Source organism: Mobula birostris, chromosome 13 (assembly GCF_030028105.1).
Source record: "Mobula birostris isolate sMobBir1 chromosome 13, sMobBir1.hap1, whole genome shotgun sequence".
NCBI lineage: Eukaryota > Metazoa > Chordata > Chondrichthyes > Myliobatiformes > Myliobatidae > Mobula > Mobula birostris.
In genome coordinates this window covers 57,141,707-57,163,260 of record NC_092382.1, presented here as the reverse complement: position 1 = coordinate 57,163,260, position 21,554 = coordinate 57,141,707, and the positions used below count along the sequence as shown (strand labels likewise).

General features: G+C 43.2%; 1 protein-coding gene across 1 annotated transcript; it reads right to left on the bottom strand.

Moving 5' to 3' along the window:
* Positions 1-2,191: 2,191 nt before the first annotated feature.
* LOC140207951 (uncharacterized) lies at positions 2,192-18,790 on the bottom strand. The gene is made up of 3 exons (XM_072276487.1): positions 18,737-18,790; positions 10,622-10,747; positions 2,192-6,355 (listed from the first exon to the last, which is right to left on the bottom strand). Exons 1-3 carry the CDS (start codon positions 18,788-18,790, stop codon positions 5,471-5,473), a joined length of 1,065 nt encoding a protein of 354 aa, XP_072132588.1. The 3' UTR covers positions 2,192-5,470.
* Positions 18,791-21,554: the final 2,764 nt, after the last annotated feature.

Sequence of the window (21,554 nt, the reverse complement as noted above, 5' to 3'; positions counted from 1 at the left end):
GGGAGATGTGATCACATGTGCAGAGGGCAGGGGTTGTGTCTCCATCAGACCCTCAGTGAGATGGTTCAAGTTACAATGTACAGGGATGAAAGCACAGTGTTTGGGGCCGGATTTAATCACTGATTCTTACACAGTGACAGGGTTAGTTTTGCTGTAAGGAAGCAACATTAATGGAAGACGCAGGGACTTCATCAATTGCCAGTTGTTTAGCAGAAGTGACCAATTTGTATGTTACCTCGACAGAAACAGATTTTCACAGTGGTGACAAAAGGGTTCAGTCTGGTTTATTTCAGGTTGGAAAGGGGTGAGAGGTTTTGAAATCAATGCCTTGCGGTGCCACCATCGTTAATTTGTCATGTCCGGAGTGGTGGATCACACAGCACGGAAACAGGCCTTTGGCCAGCCATACCTGTTCTGACCATCCACTCACTGTCCACACTGGTCCCATTTATCAGCACTCGGTTCATAGCTGACTGTATCTCGACAGTTTCAATGCTCATCCACTTCGTAATGTTGTGAAGGGACCTGCCTCCACCACCACCTCGGGCAGTGTGTTCCAGATTTCAGCTACTCTCTGAGTGAAAAATCTCCTCTTCAGATCCTTCTAAACCTCTTTGTCCTCTGTTTAAATCTGTGCCCTCTGATCAGTGACACCTCTGTCCCAGGATCGTGGCCGACATGGGTATCAGTGAGGCCTTTGACAAGGTTCAGCATGGTAAGTTGCTGTGGAAAGTTAGATCACATGGGATCCAGGGAGAGCTGGCTAACTGGATGCACAGTTGTCTTGATGGTAGGAAGCAGAGAGTGATGGTGGGAGGCTGTTTATTGGACTCAAGGCCCGGCCCAGTGGGGTTCCCCAGGGTTACAACCATTGCTCTTGTTATTTATTGATATTTAATTATATTTGCAGTTACACAGTTTGTTGAATTATATGCTCTACTTGATCTTTCATTGATCCCGTTGCTATTCTATAGATTTGCTAAGTGTTCCTGTAGAAAAAAAGAATCTCACGGTTATATGTGGTGACATATATGTACTTTAATGAAGGCAATGTGCAGGTATTCGCAAATAGGCAGTAAAAACAAAAGCAGGTCAGCATTGACTAGAAGGGCCGAAGGGCCTGCTTCAGTGCTGCTGGACTATGTGACTCCAATAATATTCTGATTTGTAATTTCCACAGTCAGTGCTTTGCTACTAAACACTGAACCCAGAAATTTACCCAAACGAGAATTGAAAGTCTCTTAGCTGGCGACAAAAAGCGTTTACAAGCTGTGATACTTGCCAAAGGGGGTGTTACTAAGTACTGACTATGCAGGGTGCCCAAACTTTTACTTCGGGCCCTTTTCCTTTTTTGCTATTTTGAAACTGTAAAAGATGGAAATAAAAATGTAATCCTGCTTAAAATATTAAAGAAATGTGCCATGTTTGACTTTGTGCCTTTTGGAAATCAGGTCATCTTTTACTCGCTTAACTATTCACAGTAACGGAAATTTAACCAGGGGCGCCCAAACATTTGCATGCCACTGTATATATCCTGTCCCTTCCGAATTGCTTCCAGAAATTCCTGCCATTGCTGCTATGTTTTCATCCTGCCCATGTTCTTTTCAAATCAATTTTGACCAATTTTTCTCTCATCCCTCTCTAACTCTCTTTATTCCACATCTGACTTTAGATTCTCCTTCTCTAATGTCAGGGTGAATTTGATCATATTAAGATCACTTGCCCTTAAGGGTTCTTTGAACTTAAGTGACCTAATTAATTCTGGATCATTACAACACCCAGTCCAGAATAGCTGATCCCCAAGTGGGTTCAACCACGAGCTGCTCTAAAAACGCATCTTGTAGGAATTCTAGGAATTCCTCCTCTGAGACCAACACCATCCTAATTTTCCTAATCACCTGCATGACAATCCCCCATGAGTATTGTAACATTACCATTTCCGCATGCATTTTCTATCTCCCATTGTAATTTGTGGACTACATACTCACTGCTGTTTGGAGATCTCTGTACAAGTCCTATCAGGGATATTTTTTACATTTGCTGTTCCTTAATTCTACCCACGGATTGTACACCTTCCAACCCTATGCCAACTCTTTCTAATGATTTTATTTAATATTTTACCAACAGAGCCACACAACCCCACTACTGGCTTGTTCTTACAAGAAATGTATCTGGGAAACAAGAGGACCTGCAGATGCTAGAAATCTAGAGAACTACGCACACAGTGCTGGAGGAGCTCAGCATGTCAGGTAGCATCTATGAGTGGGAATCTAAGACCCTTCATCAGGACTCCTGATATCCATGTATCTGGAATATCAACAAGCAAAGAAAATAGAAAGTCGTGCAAAATAGGGAGAACCTTTGACAAAATTTAGTTCAAGGCTTAAAAAAAAACCTGCCAAACAGCTCAATAGTTAACAAGTACAACAAAGACAATAAACACTTTCATCAATACCAACACTGATTTTTTAAAATAAAAATATCTTGGTCCCATTTCAATCAGTAAAATTTAAAGATAAATAAGAACTGAAATGATAACCTTAGAAACGACTATTTACGCTCAAACCCACTTAGATTAACACTACCTTGGACAGAAGGAAGAAGAGAAATAACACACATGAAAAAAATATCACACAAAGGTCAGATAAAACTTCTAAGTATATATTTTCAACAAAAATGAACAGAATTCAGCACTCCATGTGTGTATATGCCATCGTGATAAGAAATACAGACCAGAAAACTTAAATGAGAGGCCAACTCAGAAAAATGAATCATCACTATGGAAGAAAACATTAACCAGTGGAATGAGTATGACCCTCCATGGGAGACATCCCAATGATCTGAGCAGACCAGATGTTGACTAGGAAGCATCGAGCACCTGACTGAGAGTTGGAGACCTCTTCCCAGAAACAGAGGGGTTCTTTGCAGAAATACAGGACAAGGTGATTAACAAAAGGAAAAAAAATTGAAAGTACATGAAATACACACAAACACGGCGGGAGGAGAAGATGGCGGCACGCCGGCGTGTGCACAGCCCTCCGGTGAAAAATGATATTGTATCTGTTAAATAGGGGCCGTGGACAACTCTGATTTGATGGAGAGGAACGTGAAAGCACAGAGGAACATCTGGAGAAATTTATGAAATGCCCGTTTGCTGCTGTCATTACCGTGTGGTCGGGAATCTTTCGGAGGGTAGGCCTCAAAATCCCTGGCCTTGCCTGCTTTTGGCGACCGAGAAGGAGGTCGAATCGTTCGGACAGAGATGGCGCTCAGTACTCGGTGTCAGAGAGCTGATCAGAGCTCGAAGTTTTCACATGACTCAGAGTCAGATTGTGGTTGGCATGGCAGGGAGAGTTTTTCTTCCTTCTCCCGTCTGCGTGAGATGTGGGACATTTGAGAAACTTTGAACTTTACTATGCTCACGGACTTCTTCATCAAGTTATGGTATTCTTACACTGTTTGTAACTATATGTTATAATTATGTGGTTTTGTCAGTTTTTTCAGTCTTGGTTTGTCCTGCGTTTTGTGATATCACACTGGAGGAAATAATGTATCATTTCTTAATGCATGCATTACTAAATGACAATAAAAGAGGACTACGTGTCTTCATAATCATATAATAACAAGGCAGTAAGTGCGGAAAATGATAAGAGAAACCAGACACAATCCAACACATTCCAGGATCCTGCTGCAGTTTAAGTCAATCTGATTACTAACAAAGGTACAATCAAGTGGCAAGTATCATTCACCAAAATCTTGATTTAAAATACAGACTCACAAAGGCCCTCCATCACTTCATAAAGCCATCAGATTTCAAGCCTGATCCAGTTCAGAGCCAAAATATTACAAATTATATGATAATCAATACATTATTTCAGATAGGACAATCCATAATAACCATCGGATATAATATTACAGGATAAACAAGCAGAAACAGCTCTCTCAATAGATAAAACCATTCTCCACACACACGTTCCTCGACCAGTGGAGCACCTCACCACAGGCATTGTTTGTGTCATCAGTCAGACAACCGAAAGATTTTCTCTCTCAATCAGCTTCCAAATGTTGTTACTCTGTCATTCGTTGCCACTCCCCGCTGCTGATTCCCTTCTCCTCATCATACATTCTTAACCTGTCCATCGTCCAGATCCCCAAACTCTGCCCTGTGCAGACCTGCCTCTGGTTTCTGACCCTGCTTCGTTGAACTAATGGTTTCCCATTCTGCTTTCAGTCTTTAGAGGACAGTGGTGTTTTCTAACAACCCTATACAAGCAGGGAAAATGACCCATAATGTGAAAATGAGTCGTCATTACGGAGGTTAACGACCAATGTCATTCTTCCTCAGCCCAGAGATTTCAGGGGGCAGAACATCTCAGACAGAATTGCAGTCAGCTTGACATCTTCAGTCTGCAGAAAATTCAAGGGAAACCTCTTCACCCACAGAGTGGTGACTGTTTGGAACCCATAAGCACAGGGAGAGCGAGAGATGAACAACAGGGCAGGATTTCAAAGGACTGTCGTGGAACTGAATCACTGGCAGGGTCCAGCCGGCCTGAGTCGATTCTCTACTGTACACATGGTGTTATAAATTCACTAGGTACCGGAGACAGAGTTTAACATAAACTGATTTATTTATCTCAGATCCAGAATATTAAACTCCAGCCCCATTAAAGGTGAATGTGCAGCAGAAGAAACTCCTCCCATGCCCAGTGACCAGGGTGCAGAACTGGGTGTGGTGAGCAGCAGCAATAATTGCAGAGTTCAGCACCGACAGTCACTCTCGAAATTGCATTCAGCAATGGTGATGGACAAATATCCAGCATGCAGCTTATTGAAACTTTCTCCCCAGTGTGAACCCGGTAGTGTGTCACAAGTGTAATATGCTGTAAGGTTTCACTGCTCATGTAACGGCCTCTGTGCAGTGTTTCACTGCTGAGGTAATGGTTTCTCTGTAGCAGCAATGTTTAGTTCACAACTAGAGATAACAGGGTTTTGTTGTGCGGGGCTATCCAATAAGAGAAATGTTCTTCCTTGTGAGTCTGGAAGAAAGATTTCATGGTCTTTTGCTGGGGAGAGATGAGAAGACGTGAATGGAGAGAGTGGGCCCATTTTCTTTTTTTTTTTTGTTTTCTTTACTAACCCTACAGTCAAAGTAAGAATTTTAAATCTCATTCCTTTAATCACATATTGTGTACTGTTTGTTATTTTGGGGTACTGATTTGTAACAGGGGACACATCACGCAGCATTCATCCAAATGAGATTTCTTAACTTGTCTGGGCTGGGAGGCTATCACCCCCTATATTAAGCTGCTAGCCGAAGCCAGAGTTACATAAAGTTAGATTACTGAGTGAATCGCTTCCCACATTCACAGCAGGTGAACAGCCTCTCCCCAGTGTGAACTCAATGATGTACATTTGATTGATTTGGCTGACAGAATCCCTCCCCAAAGATTGAGCAGGTGATCGGCCTCTACCCAGTGTGAACTCGCTGGTGTCTCTGTAGTTGGGATGACCAAGTGAATGCCTTCCCACACACGGAGCAGGTGAATGGCCTCTCCCTTGTGTGAACTCGCTGGTGGCTCAGTAGTTGACAAAACCGAGGGAATCCCTTCCCACATACTGAGCAGATGAACGACCGCCCCCCAGTGTGAAGTAACCGGTGTTCTTGAAGGTGGGATGACTGATAGAATCCTTTCCCACAGTCTGAACAGGTGAACGGCCTCTCCCCAGTGTGAACTCGCTGATGTACCTTCAGATGAGACGAGAAAGTGAATCCCTTCCCACAGACTGAGCAGGTGAACGGCCATTTCCCAGTGTGGTCTGACTGGTGTCTCAGTAGCTGAGATGACTCAGTGAATCCCTTCCTGCACTCTGAACAGGTGAATGGCCTCTCCCCAGTGTGAACTCTCTGATGTACCTTCAGTTTAGATGACTGAGTGAATGCCTTCCCACAGTCTGAGCAGGTGAATGGCCTCTCCCCAGTGTGAACTCGCTGATGTAACTTCAGTTTAGATGACTGAGTGAATCCTTTCCCACAGTCTGAGCAGGTGAACGGCTTCTCCCCAGGGTGAACTGACTTGTGTGCCATTAGGGTGGATGACTGAGTGAATCCCTTCCCGCACTCTGAGCAGGTGAACGGCGTCTCTCCAGTGTGAACTCGCTGACGTACCTTCAGTTGAAATGACCAACTGAATCCATTCCCTCTGTCTGAGCAATGTGTAAAATGACGAGCATGCCAGTCAGTCAGATGATCAAGTGAATCCTTTGCTCCACTTCTTAAATATCTGGACAGAGACAGCAAAACTGGCGTGTTGTGCTCGAGATTGCTGTAGACAAATTCCTTGTTGTGTTTAACCTGTAAAAAAGATTTACAAAATACATGAGTGGGTGAAGGGCAACATTTCAGATGAGATCACTTGAGTTGTCAAGGTGTGATCTGACATCAAACTGTTACAGTGAGGGTCAACCCAAGTTGGAGAGAGAAATCATCTTCTAACTGGGCACAGTGCTGGTATCTGGAATGACCATCAAACTCTCTGATGCTCTTTCTGTCTCCATAAGAATGGGACATTTCTGCCATCTTCAGTCTGTGACCTGCCTCAGTTTGGCTCTCTCCATTGGTATTATTCCCTGTTCCAACTGAGCTGCATGGGTGCCTGGCCCCACAGGAACTGAAACACTCAAATGCAAAATAGCCAGCAGTGCATTCCACGCGCCCACCACTCTCTGGGTAAAAAAACTTACCCCTGACATCTATTTCCAAGCACCTTAAAGTTATGCCCCCTCATGTTAGCCATTTCAGCCCTGGGATAGAAACCTCTGGCTATCCAAACGATCAATGCCCCTCATCATCTTATACATCGAAAAAAGGTTCTAACCATAAACAAGGAAACTATACATTGCTTTGAGGATTTGTTAGAAGTATACAAAATTATGAGGGTATAGATAGGGTAAATGCAAACAGCTTTTTCCACTGAAGTTGGGTGGGATGACAACCGGAGGTCATGGGTAAGTGGGGAAGGTGAAACTTTAATGGGAACATTTGGAAAAGCTCTTTACTGAAATGGTAGTGAGAGTGTGGAATGAGATGTCAGCACAAGTGGTGAATATGAGCTCGGTTTCATCATTTCAAATACATTTGGATGGGAGCCTGGATGGTAGGGGGACGGAGGGTGATGGTCCCAGTGCAGGTAATTGCATTAGACAACTTAAATGTTTTTTTGGCATTGACTAGATGGGCCAAATAGCCTGTTTCCATACTGAACTTCTCCATGTTTCTATGACAGAGAAGCTGGCCAAACTTGTTTGGAAGGGAAAAGGTAGGAGTGACAATGGAGCAGCAGTGGCTGGAGTTTCTGGGAGCAATTTGGGAACTGAGTGATCAATACATCCCAAAGAAGTGAAAGCATTAGGAAGGCAGGAGAACACAACCGTGGCTGAAATGAGAAGCCAAAGCCAACATAAAAGCCAAAGAGAGGGCAAAAAATAGAGCAAAATCCATTGAGAAGCTTTCAGAAACCAACAGCAGACAACTAAAAAAAACGTCAGATGAGCTCAGGGGGTGGAATTATGATATTGTAGTCATTAATGAGTCTTGGTAGCACCCAACAGTCTGAGGCATTTAGAGGAACAAAATATCTGGGGTCTCAAGATCACTTGAAAACCAAGGTACCCTGCACCAGTTACCTTTCAACTTTTATCTTGGCAGCCACATACAAACTCCACACACTCAAAATTTCACTTCTGAAGGCCTCCCACTTACTAAGTACTCCTTTGCCAGAAAACAGCCTGTCCCAAACCACACTTGTCAGATCCTTTCTGATACCATCAAAATTGACCTTTCTCCAATTTAGAATCTCAACCCGTGGTCCAGAGCTCTCTTTTCCATTTTTACGTCAAATTATGATCACTAATTTCTGTCACCAGCCCTGGATCATTTCCTAAAAGCTTATTGCACACTTCTACGTCGGGAATTCTACATACTGATTAAGGGCACATTTGACAAACTCTACCCCATCCAGTCCTTTTACATTATGGGAGTCCCAGTCAATATATGGAATGTTAAAATCAGTTGCTGAATCAACCTTTGATTCTTGGCACGGTCTGCAATCTCCCTATAAATTTGTTCCTCTAAATCCCTCAGACTGTTGGGTGCAACCAAGTCCCAATAATGGCTACAGTATCGTAATTCCCTGTGCTGAGCTCATTTAGCTTTCCTACAATGCTTCTTGCATTGTGATATACACAGCTCAGCACATTCATCGCACCATGCTCAATCATTTGATTGCTGACTCTATCTGAGGTCTGAACAACATCTGACTGGTGTCAAGAAAACAACCTCTCCCTCATTGTCACAAAAACAAAGGAGCTGATTGTGGACAACAGGAGGAATGGAGACAGGCTAACCTCTATTGACATCAAAGGATTTGGGGTTGAGAGGGTGAACAGCTTAAGTTCCTTGGCAGAAACATCACCAAGGATCTCACATGGTCTGTCCATACCGGCTGTGTTGTGAAAAAAAGCACAATAGCAACTCTTTCACTTCAGACGGTTAAAAAAGTTTGGGATGGAGCCCCAAATCCTAAGAACTTTCTACAGGGACACAATTGAGAGCATCCTGACTGGCTGCATCACTGCCTGGTATGGGAACAGTACTTCCCTTAATCGCAGGAACCTGCAGAGAGTGGTGCAAATAGCCCAGCGCATCTGTAGATGTGAACTTCCCACTATTCAGGACACTTACAGTGACAGGTGTGTCGAAAGGGCCCAAAGGATATTGTGGACCCGAATCACCACAACCACAAACTGTTCCTGCTGCTACCATCCAGGAAATGGTATCACAGCAAAAGGACCAACAGGCTCCAGGACATCATCTTCTACCAGGCCATCAGACTGATTAATTCATGCTGATACAATTGCATTTCTGTGTTATATTGACTGTCCTATGTATAAACTATTTATAATAAATTACACATTGCATATTTAGACAGAGACATAACGTAAAGATTTCTACTCCTCATGTATATGAAGGATGTATGTAATAAAGTCAATTCAATTCAATTCACCCTCTCCACTATCTGTTCTGTCATTCTGGCTCCCTTTCCCTCTACAATTTATATTAACTACCTCACGCCCTCTCCCCACACTAGCACTAGCAAGCCTTACCACTGGGATATTAGTCCCCTCTTGTTCTGTAACCCTAACTAACAAATCCCCAATCAGCCCTTTGACTTTCCTCTGCCAGGTAATTCCCCCGCACCCCAACAGTTTCTAAAGTGGTCCACCTCTTGTTGTTGGGGGTGGCCACAAGAGTACTCTGCAATGGCTATTTAACCTCATTCCCCTTCCTGACTCTCACCCAGTTTCCTGTGTCCTGCACCTTGGGTGTAACTCACCTCTTTTCATGTTCATATCTGTCACCCCCTCCAACTCCTGGATGATCCGGAATTCATCCATTTCAAGTTCCAACTCCTTAAAGTGCAGGGTTACAAGCTACAGCTGGATGCACATCTTGTAGGTGAGGGCATCAGGGACACTGGAGGTCTCCCCACCTTCCCACCAATGTCCCTTCTAATTTGCAATGACCAGTGTGCACATAAATCTTTACTGTGCATTTTTCACCCAGTGACAACATGCACACAGTTAATTTTATATAGAGAGGTATTCACTTGAGCAGCTAGTAAATCACTGTTGATAGGAACTCTAATCTCGTCTGGGTATGATCGAGTTCATCTGCACTCTCACACAACCTACGTAGCAGGCTTGTAACGGATAATGAATGATTTTCTTACCAGAGCTTTTGCATATTGTCCATATGTGGTTTGCTTGCTAAATTATGCTTTAAAAAGTCAGATTTCAAAATATCACTCCACTTCTTCCCACTTGCAAATTCTCCTCCAGCAACTTTTGCATCACCGCAATACACACAGGTAATACCAGTTTCTGTATTGTACATAAATATTTCCCCTGAACCCTTCCCCAGATGACTGACAGTGGGACGCTCATTGATGGTAATGCCAATGAATATAAAGGGAGGCGCAGTAGTCTGTCTCATTGGAGTCTGGTACATTTGTGATGTGAAAGCTATTTGTTGTCCAGGACAAAGGTGTTTGATATCATCATCTTCACAGAGTGAATGGGTCAAAACATGTTCCCACGGGTAGAAAGGTTGAGAAGAAGAGGAGGTAGAACAAGCAACACACACAAAATGCTGGAAGAACTCAGCAGGCCAGGCAGCATCTATGAAAAAGAGTACTAATGCAGAATTCCGGCATTTTGTGTGTGTTGCTTGCATTTCCAGCATCTGCAGATTTTCTCTTCTTTGTGATTGGAGGGAGAACGAAGGTGATTTTCTCAACTGCTGATGTAAAAGATTTTGTTCCCTTTCTCCGAGTTCCTAATCCTTGCATTTAGATAGCTGGAGCTCAGCTCTGTCTGAGAGATCCATCGGCTCCCAATCCCTCATCAGCCGGAAGCTCCCCGGGGCCCGTGTACGGATCGTGGGACTGAGAGAGAGGGAAGAGAGCAGGACTGTCCCGATATTGTGGGCACGGTGTTCGTATCTCAAAGCAAATGCCCCTCAGTCAGTGTTAAAAAGATTCGCCCCGAGATTCTCTCTTACCTGCGTCCGACTTTTGCCGAGGCCTTTTGAATATTGCGCGCATGCGCGATATTCGGGACCAGCCACAACCCTGACGCCTGCGCATTTGATCGATGTTTCAGCGACAGCGAGAATTGTTACGCAACGCTTTTTGGGTAATCACGGTGCCATTTAAAGTTTCTGCAAGCACATATTCCATGTCCATACACATTTTCTTTTGTGTGTAGAAAACTCAGCAGCTCTTTTAACGCAGAAAGCAACTCCCATAAAATAGTACAATTAATAACAGCAAACTTTCCGTGTGTTTAATGCCACAGTAGAACCTTCTTAAAAATGCAGATATAAAATACAAGAGACTCTGCTGTTGCTGGAAATGTAGACACATTCACACAAAATGCTTCAGGAACTCGGCAGATCAGGCAGCAAGCAAGCAGAGGAGTGCACAGTCTAGATATGCTGAAGGGGCTCGGCCTAAATGTTGTCTCCTCTCCACATTTGCTGCCTGATCTGTTGATTTCCACCAGTATTTCGAAGAAATTAACCACCTTTTTTTTTCGATCAACCAGTTTCCAATGTGACAGGATCCTGAATTAACCCTATGAAAAGTATTTCGAAAAGAGAGAGAGAGAGGGGGAGAGAGTTATTTAACACCAACAACTTGTTTGTAAAAGAGAGAAAGCGACGAAGACAAACAGTTGGACTGTCACCTTAAGGCAATGAAAGTAACTTTAGATTTCTACTGAGTTGGAGTTGGAGACAGCACCAAGCAGCTCGTAAGTTGCCACTGTGACCGAAGGCAACGCTATTTAATGGACACCCGATGTTATGATTTTAGGCAGGTTGCTGATACTTTCTTCAAGGATTTTTGCCTGTTTGCATTTCTTTCACAGAGAGAGGAAAGAGGGATTATTTGAACGACAGTTGATGCTCAGCACGGGAAGATAAAATAGATGTCAGATGATAGACCTGAGACACAGGTTCTGGACACTGAATGAGCATTGTTGTGCCCGCATGAAAAGTGGGTTTTGGAGGATTGATCTTTTGCTCTTGCAGTGAAAAGAGGAAAGGGGATGACTGATGGGGAGTTGTCCATGTGTCCACCCTCGCCTGGGGGATAGCTCCACCACAGAAAACCCGTCCCCTTTGTTAAATTCACAGTCGGTGACTTTTAAAGGATTTCAAAGGAAAGCGAGAAGATCGACGGCGTCCGCTCACTTGAAGACTCAAATCTCTCCCTCTCTCTCTCTCCGTCATTACTCAACTCAATGCCATGAACTGAAACTGAATTGAACTGAACTTTACTCATCATTGTAAGGCTGTATTTTTTTACCCCTAGACTTAAAGAAGCTGCTTTTTTCATACAGGGTGACTTGGATAGGTTAGGTGAGTGGGCAAATTCATGGCAGATGCAATTTAATGTGGATAAATGTGAGGTTATCCACTTTGGTGGCAAGAATAGGAAAACAGATTATTATCTGAATGGTGGCCGATTAGGAAAAGGGGAGGTGCAATGAGACCTGGGTGTCATTGTACACCAGTCATTGAAAGTGGACATGCAGGTACAGCAGGCGGTGAAAAAGGCAAATGGTATGCTGGCATTCATAGCAAGAGGATTCGAGTACAGGAGCAGGGAAGTACTACTGCAGTTGTACAAGGCCTTGGTGAGACCACACCTGGAGTATTGTGTGCAGTTTTGGTCCCCTAATCTGAGGAAAGACATTCTTGCCATAGAGGGAGTACAAAGAAGGTTGACCAGATTGATTCTTGGGATGGCAGGACTTTCATATAATGAAAGACTGTATCGACTAGGCTTATACCTGCTGGAATTTAGAAGATTGAGGGGGGATCTTATTGAAACGTACAAAATCCGAAAGGGATTGGACAGGCTAGATGTAGGAAGATTGTTCCCGATTTTGAGGAAGTCCAGAACGAGGGGTCATAGTTTGAGGTTAAAGGGGAAGCCTTTTAGGACCAAGATGAGGAAAAACTTCTTCACACAGAGAGTGGTGAATCTGTGGAATTCTCTGCCACAGGAAACAGTTGAGTCCAGTTCATTGGCTATATTTAAGAGGGAGTTAGATATGGCCCTTGTGGCTAAAGGGATCAGGGGGTATGGAGGAAAGGCAGGTACAGGGTTCTGAGTTGGATGATCAGCCATGATCATACTGAATGGCGTGCAGGCTCGAGGGGCCGAATGGCCTACTTCTGCACCTATTTTCTATGTTTTTATGTCTCTATATTTCCATACTTACTGATTTACTTATATATAATCATTGCAAACTTGTTTGATTTATTTACATTTATATTACTGTGTTGCGTAGTTAGCAATAAATATTATTCATTTATAGCAATACTGGACTCCAAAGTGTTTTCCACCTCTGCTGGTTGTTTATCCCATCACGGAGTACGTGACATAAATTGGCGCCTGCATCCGCGATATGAACAAACTGGTCGAGAGGCTGGTTTGAATTGATTGGGGGAAATCCCTTTTGATTTTGCTGTGTGGAAAAAACAGCAGAAATGGATGTTAGTGTTGAGAAGTTTCTGTTGGAACCAACCCCGGAAGTGTTGGATGATGCTACGAGGGCCGTGCTGTTGGGAATTGCTCTAAAGTTAAAACTAAAGGTGACCACTAAAATGAGGAAAGTTCAGATGCAGACGGTAATAGCCCAGCATTATATAGATAAGGGAACGTTTGATGAGGTGGCGTTAGAGTTGTTCGTGGAAGGTGAATCTGCTGAGGATGAGCTTCAGCTTCGGTTGGAAATATTAAGAATGGAGCATGAATTGAAATTAAAACAGTTCAAGAGAGAGGCAGAAAGACAGAGACAGCTCGAGAGGGAGAAATGGCAACGAGAAGATCACGTGGCAGACAAGCAGAGGTGGTTCGAGCTGGAAAGGATAGAGAGGTTGCAGCAAAGAGGTTTAGTGTCGGACGTTGATAATGTTTACAGCTCGGAAGGGCTTGTTTTGTGTGAGGACATACCCAGATGCAGAGGCGGTTCGAGCTGGAAAGGATAGACAGGTTGCAGCAAAGAGGTTTAGTGTCGGACGTTGATAATGTTTACAGCTCGGAAGGGCTTGTTTTGTGTGAGGACATTACCAGATGCAGAGGCGGTTCGAGCTGGAAAGGATAGACAGGTTGCAGCAAAGAGGTTTAGTGTCGGACGTTGATAATGTTTACAGCTCGGAAGGGCTTGTTTTGTGTGAGGACATACCCAGATGCAGAGGATGCCGCTACTTTTACTTTATACTTTATTATCGCTAAACAATTGACACTAGAACGTACCATCATCATAGCGATATTTGATTCTGTGCTTCCCGCTCCCTGGATTACAAATCGATAGTTAATATTAAAAATTCAAATTATAAATAATAAATAGAAAATATAAAAATGGAAAGTAAGGTAGTGCAAAAAAACCGAGGTGCAGGTCTGGATATTTGGAGGGTATGGCCCAGATCTGTGTCAGGATCTGTTCAGCAGTCTTATCACAGTTGGAAAGAAGCTGTTCCCAAATCTGGCCGTACCGGTCTTCAAGCTCCTGAGCCTTCTCCAGGAGGGACGAGGGACGAAAAGTGTGTTGGCTGGGTGGGTCATGTTCTTGATTTCCCTGCTACCCTGCAGGGGTTTGATAAGAGAGCAGACGAGGAAGTTTTAACCCACGAGGTTGAGTTTACTCCAGGAAAGTGGTTGCCAGAGAATAGCTGTGAGGTTCGGGTGAACTGGGACAAGTGGTGACAGCCCAGAAGAGGCAGCTGTTCCGATTGAATGTGTTCAGATTGTGGAAGTACCTGTGACTTCACAAGAGCCTTAAACTTGTGTTAAAGCTCAGTTGAAGTCGGAGGTGTCTGACTTGGTTGGAAAGGAATGCAGTTTCTGTGTGTCAGATGATCTTGGTTCAGTGAATAAGGGGTTAACCTTGATACCAGTGGAATGTGAGGATTTTCAGTCACTTGTATCAGACCGTGTTTTAAAAGTTGGTGAAGAGGTAGAAATTGATGAGGTCAGTGTTACTGGAAATAATGGCAAAAGTGCTGTTTCTGGACTTCTGGATAAAGTGCTAGAAAAGGTTGGATTGGTTGCACGACCTTTGACCCTGTTTGCAGGACAAAGGCCTGCTGAGAAAGGATGTACTACTCTGTTGAATTTTGTTTGAACATTTGAACACCTGCAAGGTCATACTGTTACTCAGGGTGATGTTATGGAAGCAAGTCGAAGGGAAGGTCATAATCAGATGGGTGGATTGTTTGGTCTCTTCCATAATGTATACATAGTTCTCATAAGCCTGATGATGGTGCTGAGTTTAGTAAACAATGGAGGCATGTTGACACCTCTCCAAGGTAAGGTTGATATGGCTGTTCAGCTGATGAGCAGAGCTGCTGTTGGAGCCTATGATAGCAAAACCACAGGTTTAATGTATGATAATGTGACACATACTTTTCTACCATCCAGATTTCAGCAGGACTTAGAGGGTAGTAAGGCTGAGAAGAGTAAGGTGTATGAGAAAGGTTTGTCTTTATTGAGGAAGGAATTTACAGAGGAACAGAAGCGAGATTCTGGAATATTGGCTTTAAGGGAGGTGGCTCTCACAGGAGGGGAGGTTCAGAGAGAACCAGTAGGATATTACCTTAAAGATGGGGTGTTGATGAGGAGGTGGAGACCAGCCACAGTGCCTGCAAGTCACGTGGTGGTTTTGAAAGTTTATAGGGCTGAAATTTTAAACATGGCTTACAGTATGCCTTTAGGTGGACCTCGTGGAGTGAGAGAGAAAGTGAACAGGATTATGAAGGAATTTTACTGGTCTAGTTTAATAAAGGATGTTGTGAATTTTAACAGGACTGAGCATACCTGTCAAGTTGAGGGGGAATCTAATCAGGTTATTCAGGTAACACTACTTAAACTGATATCTGCTTTTAGTGAACTTTTTCCTAGGGTCATAGTGGATTGTGTAGGCCCATTGTCAAAGACCGCAGCTGGTTATCAATATGGGCTAACAATCGTGTGTGCTGTGTCCAGGTCCCCTGTAGCAGTGCCTTTTGAAAACACGGAGGCCCCGTCTGTGGTCAAATCATTCAGTAAGTTTTACACACTGGTAGCTTTGCCCAAAGAAATTCACTTTGCCCAGGGCAGTAACTTTACTTTGAGAACGTTCCAAGGTATAGTTAGAGAATTGGAAGCTAAGCACATGGTGTCATTTACATATCACACAGTGTCCAAGGGAGCCTTGGAACGACTCAACCCAACTCTTAAGACCATGATTAAAGCACATTGTGTAAGAAATGGGAAAAATTGGGATGAGGGGTTCCCCTTCCCTTATTTATTGTTGGAGATTCAATTCAGAAGGCAGTGAAGGGTAGTTTGTTAGAACCTGTATTCAGTTTCAGGCCAAAAGGACCTTTGACCCTACTCAGAGAACTATGGTCTGATTTAGAAAAATGTGTCAGTGTGTTCAAGTATGTTTTCAAACTCTGGAAGAGATTTAGTAAGCTTTGTGTCCTTGCAAAGGAAAGTTTACAAAATGGTCGAAACAAAATAAGACATCTGTTTGCTAGAATTGCAGCTGGGAGAATTGTTATGGAACAAAATGCAGTCATGGAATCTGATGATGGAGTGGAAAAACATGTTTATCCACTAAATCTAGTCTCACCAAAATGTCAGAATTCCAGTGTTTTGGAAAATATTACTGATAAGGTCCATCAGTTGGACCCAAAACCACAGAAACAAGTAAAGGCACTAATTGGTATTTTGAAATGGTGCACAGGTGTAATGCATCACATCATTATAAATTCAGCCCAGCCTATGAAACAGCATCTTCACAGTGAGAACTTCGAGAAAAGTAAAATGGTTGAAGAAGAAATTAGAAACAGGAAAGAAGAAGGAAAGAGAGTGGATGACTGTATTGATAGAGAGGGGAAGGCTAAATACCTTATAATGATTGACTTGTTAAAAGGATGCTGGGGTGTTCCTTTAACAGAGAAGGCTAAAGAGATATCAGCATTTGTGACACCATCTACACTGTATGAATACAATCTTTTACACTTCGGGATGAAAAATGCTCCAGGGACATTTCAAAGAATGATCAATTCTGTGATTGGGGGGTGGGGTGTTAGAAAGCACAGGGGTTTATATCAATGATTTAGTGGTCTGGAATGACACGTGGGAAAAACATATTGCAGCTGTAGAGAAACTGTTTGAGAGACTTTCCAAAACCAATCTTATCATGAACCTTGATGAGAGTGAGGTTAATCATGCTACTGTTATTTATCTTGGCTACGTAGTAGGCCAAGGCCAACTGGCTCCTGTACAGGCCAAGGGCAAGCTATTGCTGAAGTTCCTGTTCCGGCTTTGAGAAGGTTTTTAGGAATGGTTAGGTATTATTGTAAGTTATGTAAGAACTTTGCTGACATCGTTCTCCCCCTAACAAAACCCCTAGGGAAGAGTGAAAGATTTGTATAGAATGACCTTTGCCAGGGGACATTTGAACGTCTGAAAACCATCCTGTGCTCAAAGCACCTGTTTTCTCAAAGCAATTTTCTATAGCAACGGACGCTAGTGACGAAGCTGCTGGGGCAGTACTGTTACAGAAGGGTGTGGATGACACTGAACATCCAGTAGTTTATTTCACAAAGAAACTTAATGTACACCAGAAAAATTATTCAACTCTTGAAAATGAATTATTAGCACTTATTCTGATCTGACCACATTTTGAGGTCTATGTGCAGGGGCCTCGAAATCTTTCTGTTGCCCAGAGACCACTTGTGGTTTACATGGGTTATAATCTGTGGGTGTTTCTAATTAAGATGAAGGATAAGAATAGAGGGTTGTTAAATTGGAGTCTGATATTGTAGGAAGGTGACTTAAAAATCAAACATGTGAAAGGTACTGACAATATTATAGCTGATTAGTTATCCAGATATTAAGTTGCAAATTATGCACATTTTTGCTGTGTTATCTGATAATTTAACCTGTATTGTTGCAAACTCTGTAATTTACATTTAGTCAAAAAATCGTCTTCGTCATTTTTTTCTCCGAGGAAGGGGAGCGTGACGGAATCCTGAAGCATCCCTATGAACTGTGCTTTTGAAAAGAGAGCGAGACAGTTATTTAACACCGACATGTTGCTTTGGAAAGAGAGAGAAAGAGAGAGAGATGATGACTAACTGTTGGACTGCCACTTTAAGAACTGGTTAACTTTTGGATTTCTGCTGAGTCGGAGACAGCGCCGAGCAGCTAGTAAGTTGCTATGGTGACCAAAGGCCGTGTTATTTAATGGAGTAAGTTGCTATGGTGACCAAAGGCCGCGTTATTTAATGGACACTCGATGTTATGATTTTCGGCAGGTTGTTGGCACTTCTCAAGGACAGTTCACCTGCTTGTGCATTTCTTCACAGAGATAGGAAGGAGGAGTTATTTGAATGACAGTTGATGTTCAGCAGGGGAAGATAAAATAGGAGGTCAGATGATAGACCTCAGACACATGTTCTGGACATTGAATGAGCATTGTTGTGCCCGCAAGAAAAGTGGGTTTTGGAGGATCGATCAGGTGGATCGATCCATCGCTCTTGCAATGGAAGGAGGAAAAGGGTTGACTGGTGGGGACTTGTCCATGTGCCCACCCTCACCTGGGGGATAGCTCCACCACAGAAAACTGATCCCCTTTGTTGAAGTCACAGTCGGTGACTTTTAAAGGATTTCGAAGCACAGCGAGAAGATTGACGGCATCAGCTCACCTGAAGACTCAAATCTCTCCCTCTCTCTCTCCATCACTATTCAACTCAATACCACGAGCTGAACTGCACTAAGCTGAACTTTACCCATCATCGTAAGACTGTATCTTTTAACCCCTAGACTTAAAGAAGTTTGTTTTTTCATACATATATTTCCACACCTACTGATATACTTACATAGAGAATCATTGCTAACCTGTTTGATTTATCTACATTTATGTTACTGTATTGAGTAGTTACTAATAAATATTATTAGTTTATAGCAATACTAGACTCCAAAGTGTTTTCCATCTCTGCTGGTTCTTTATTCCTGTCATGGGGTTCGTGACACCAAGCATCCCTTTGATATAAGGAACCCATCCTAATCGAAATCACACCTGCTACAGATCCTTTACAATGCAATCGAACCTGGTCGTTCTCCAATTTTCGGATCTCGAACTGAGCACCAATCCAGTCGTTCATCAAGCTAATGACAGTAAGATCATTGGGCACATGTTTTCTCGTACACACACTTCTGCCACCTGCCCTGTCTCATTCCCTAAGAGGGGGGGGCCGGTATCTCGCTCTCTCTAGTTGGGACTGCTATATAATTTTTTAGAAAACTTACTTGAACATATTATGCAAAGTTTACCCCTTCCAACAATTTACAGTATCCGAGACGCATTCATCACATGGAAAATTAAAATTATCTTCAATCACAACCTTATTTCCCTTTCAACTATCGGAAATTTCTGCAAATGTTTTCCTCTAAATCCCGCTGATCTTTGATATAACCTGAAAAACATGATCATGAGTTAGTTTGTATTCTGTCCTTCTCATATAGACTCGTTATAGAAGACCTCGAGGTGGCCCTGCATGAGCACTGTTATGGCATGTTCCATGACGAGTAACGGCACTGTTTTCCCCATAAATATCCACCTCTCCATTCGTTATGAAACAATAGAACCTCGGAACAGTGAACTTCGAGCTCTGCCCTCTAGCATGTAATTGTCACTAATGGTCGCACATCAGAATCCACGTGCTGATCCAACATATAATATCACTGCCTTACCAACAATGCTCATTGTACTGAAATAGAGGCAACTCAGAATATTTGTCCCAAAATGCGCAAATCTTCGGTCATGTCTTTGCATGTAGGCCTAAACCCTACTTTCCCCACAACTATTTCACCAGCTATCCTGGCACACGGGTTTCCATATTTCTGCAGCTTTCGTTCAAATGTCCACGAGTAGGACCGGAAACCCTTACTGCAAGGATAATCGTCCCAATGCAGTTGATGTGCAATCTGTCTCCGTTGGAAATGTCCTAGCTTCTGTGGAGGAGACTCCAAAGATCCAAACCTCTGTAGTTCTCTCTCCTGCACTATCTGTTGAGCCACATGCTAAACTGTGTTATGTTCATATTCCGAGCGTCTGGGGCATTTGGCATGGTTACAGATCCTGAGATAATCAACCTTGAGGTCTGGTCCCCTATTATATCACCTAACAACCTAAACTCACTTTGCAGGACATGGTCACACTCTCTGCCCGTAGCATTGATACCCCCGGGAACCACGACCTCATGCTGCTCGCCCACTCCCGTTCCCACTTAAGAATGCTACGGACATTATCCAAGATTTATCCAACACTGGTAAGCCTGGAGGTTTATGATCTTCGAATATCATTTTCGTTCACAGAACCTGCCTGTCCCTATAAACATTGAATCCCCTGTCATTACTATCTGTCTGTTTCCATTCTGTTCTGTGTCAGACAGTCAGACCCGGTGGCTTTGTTTTGCTAGGGCGTCACTCCTCACAGTATCTGAAGTGAGATACTTGTTATTGAGGGGAAGTTTCCCATGGGTTCTCTGTTCTGGTTGCTGATCCTATTTTCATCCCATGACGGTCACACACTTCTTCGTCCCCTGCGCCGCAGGTGTGTTGTCCTTCACTGCTTTCAGTTGATCTCTGTAAATCTCTGTCAAAGTTAATGACCACATTCTTTTCTACCTGAATACCCTATCGATCACCCTGCCGCTGTTTCCTGGTCTGCTCTGTTGATTCGAACACTGCCCTTCTGCTTCAGGGAACAGGTCTCTCGCTTATTCTTAGGTCACAGCAGAGTCGCAACCCTGCCCAACAATGTGCTCAGGAACTTCTTGAACGCCTACTTCACATTCACCTCTGCCACCACACGTCCATACTCGGTACTAACCAGTATCTCTGAATAGATCTTTGAAATTACCTCCTCTAAAGTACATGAACTCTGATGATACGCATTTCAACGCTGCCAAATTGATACTGACTCACAGTTCTACCTATGGCCCCTCATAATCTCATGAATCTTTCTCAAATATCCACTCAGTTTTCGCAGTACCAAGCATAGCAACTGATTTTATCCAAACTCCCCCATAGCACATGCCTTCTAATTCAGGCATCATCTGCTTCATTATGAGATCCTCCACATACTTACTGAGATGGAGCGACCAGACCTAAATGAAATACTCCACTGCCGCCTCACTGGAACTTCATAAAGATACATCATAAACTCCCAATCTCTGGATGGTCGGTTCTTTCACTAACAATGGCAAATACCCCCCATGCCTTCTTTACTACCCTGTCTACATGTGTAGACATTTTCATGGCAGTATGAACTTCGATACCAATATCGGTCTTCGCGTAAACATTGTTAAATGTCTCGACATGAACATTATTCTGCCCCTTTGGATTTTGTGTCAGAAAGTGCAAAAGTTCATAATTGAACTGATTGAATTCCGTCCTGCCGAAGGGCCTCGGCCCGAGACACCCACTATTGTTTTCCACAGCTGGTGCTGCCCGGCTGAGTTGCTCCAGCATTCAGTGTGTGCTGAGTGTGAAATGTTGCACCTTCTTTAGGAGAGTGCAAGGAGACGATACACTATTAAGGGCAAGTTCATTGCAGGAGATGCCGGGGGCCCTTGCAGAGATATTTAAATCATCCTTAGTGACGAGAGAGATGCCCGTGGATTGGAGGATAACCAATATTGTTCCACAATCTAAACATAAACCAGAGGTCTGTTATCAGTTGTCGGAAAGTTATTGGAAGGTATTCTGAGGGACTGGATATATGAGTATTTAAACAGGCATGGACTTTGTTCGTGGTAGGTAATGTATAACCATGTATAAGCAGTCCATGTCTATCCAAATTCTGACTAGGGATCAGTGCTAGGTCCGTTGTTATTTGTCATCTATATCAATGATCTAGATGAT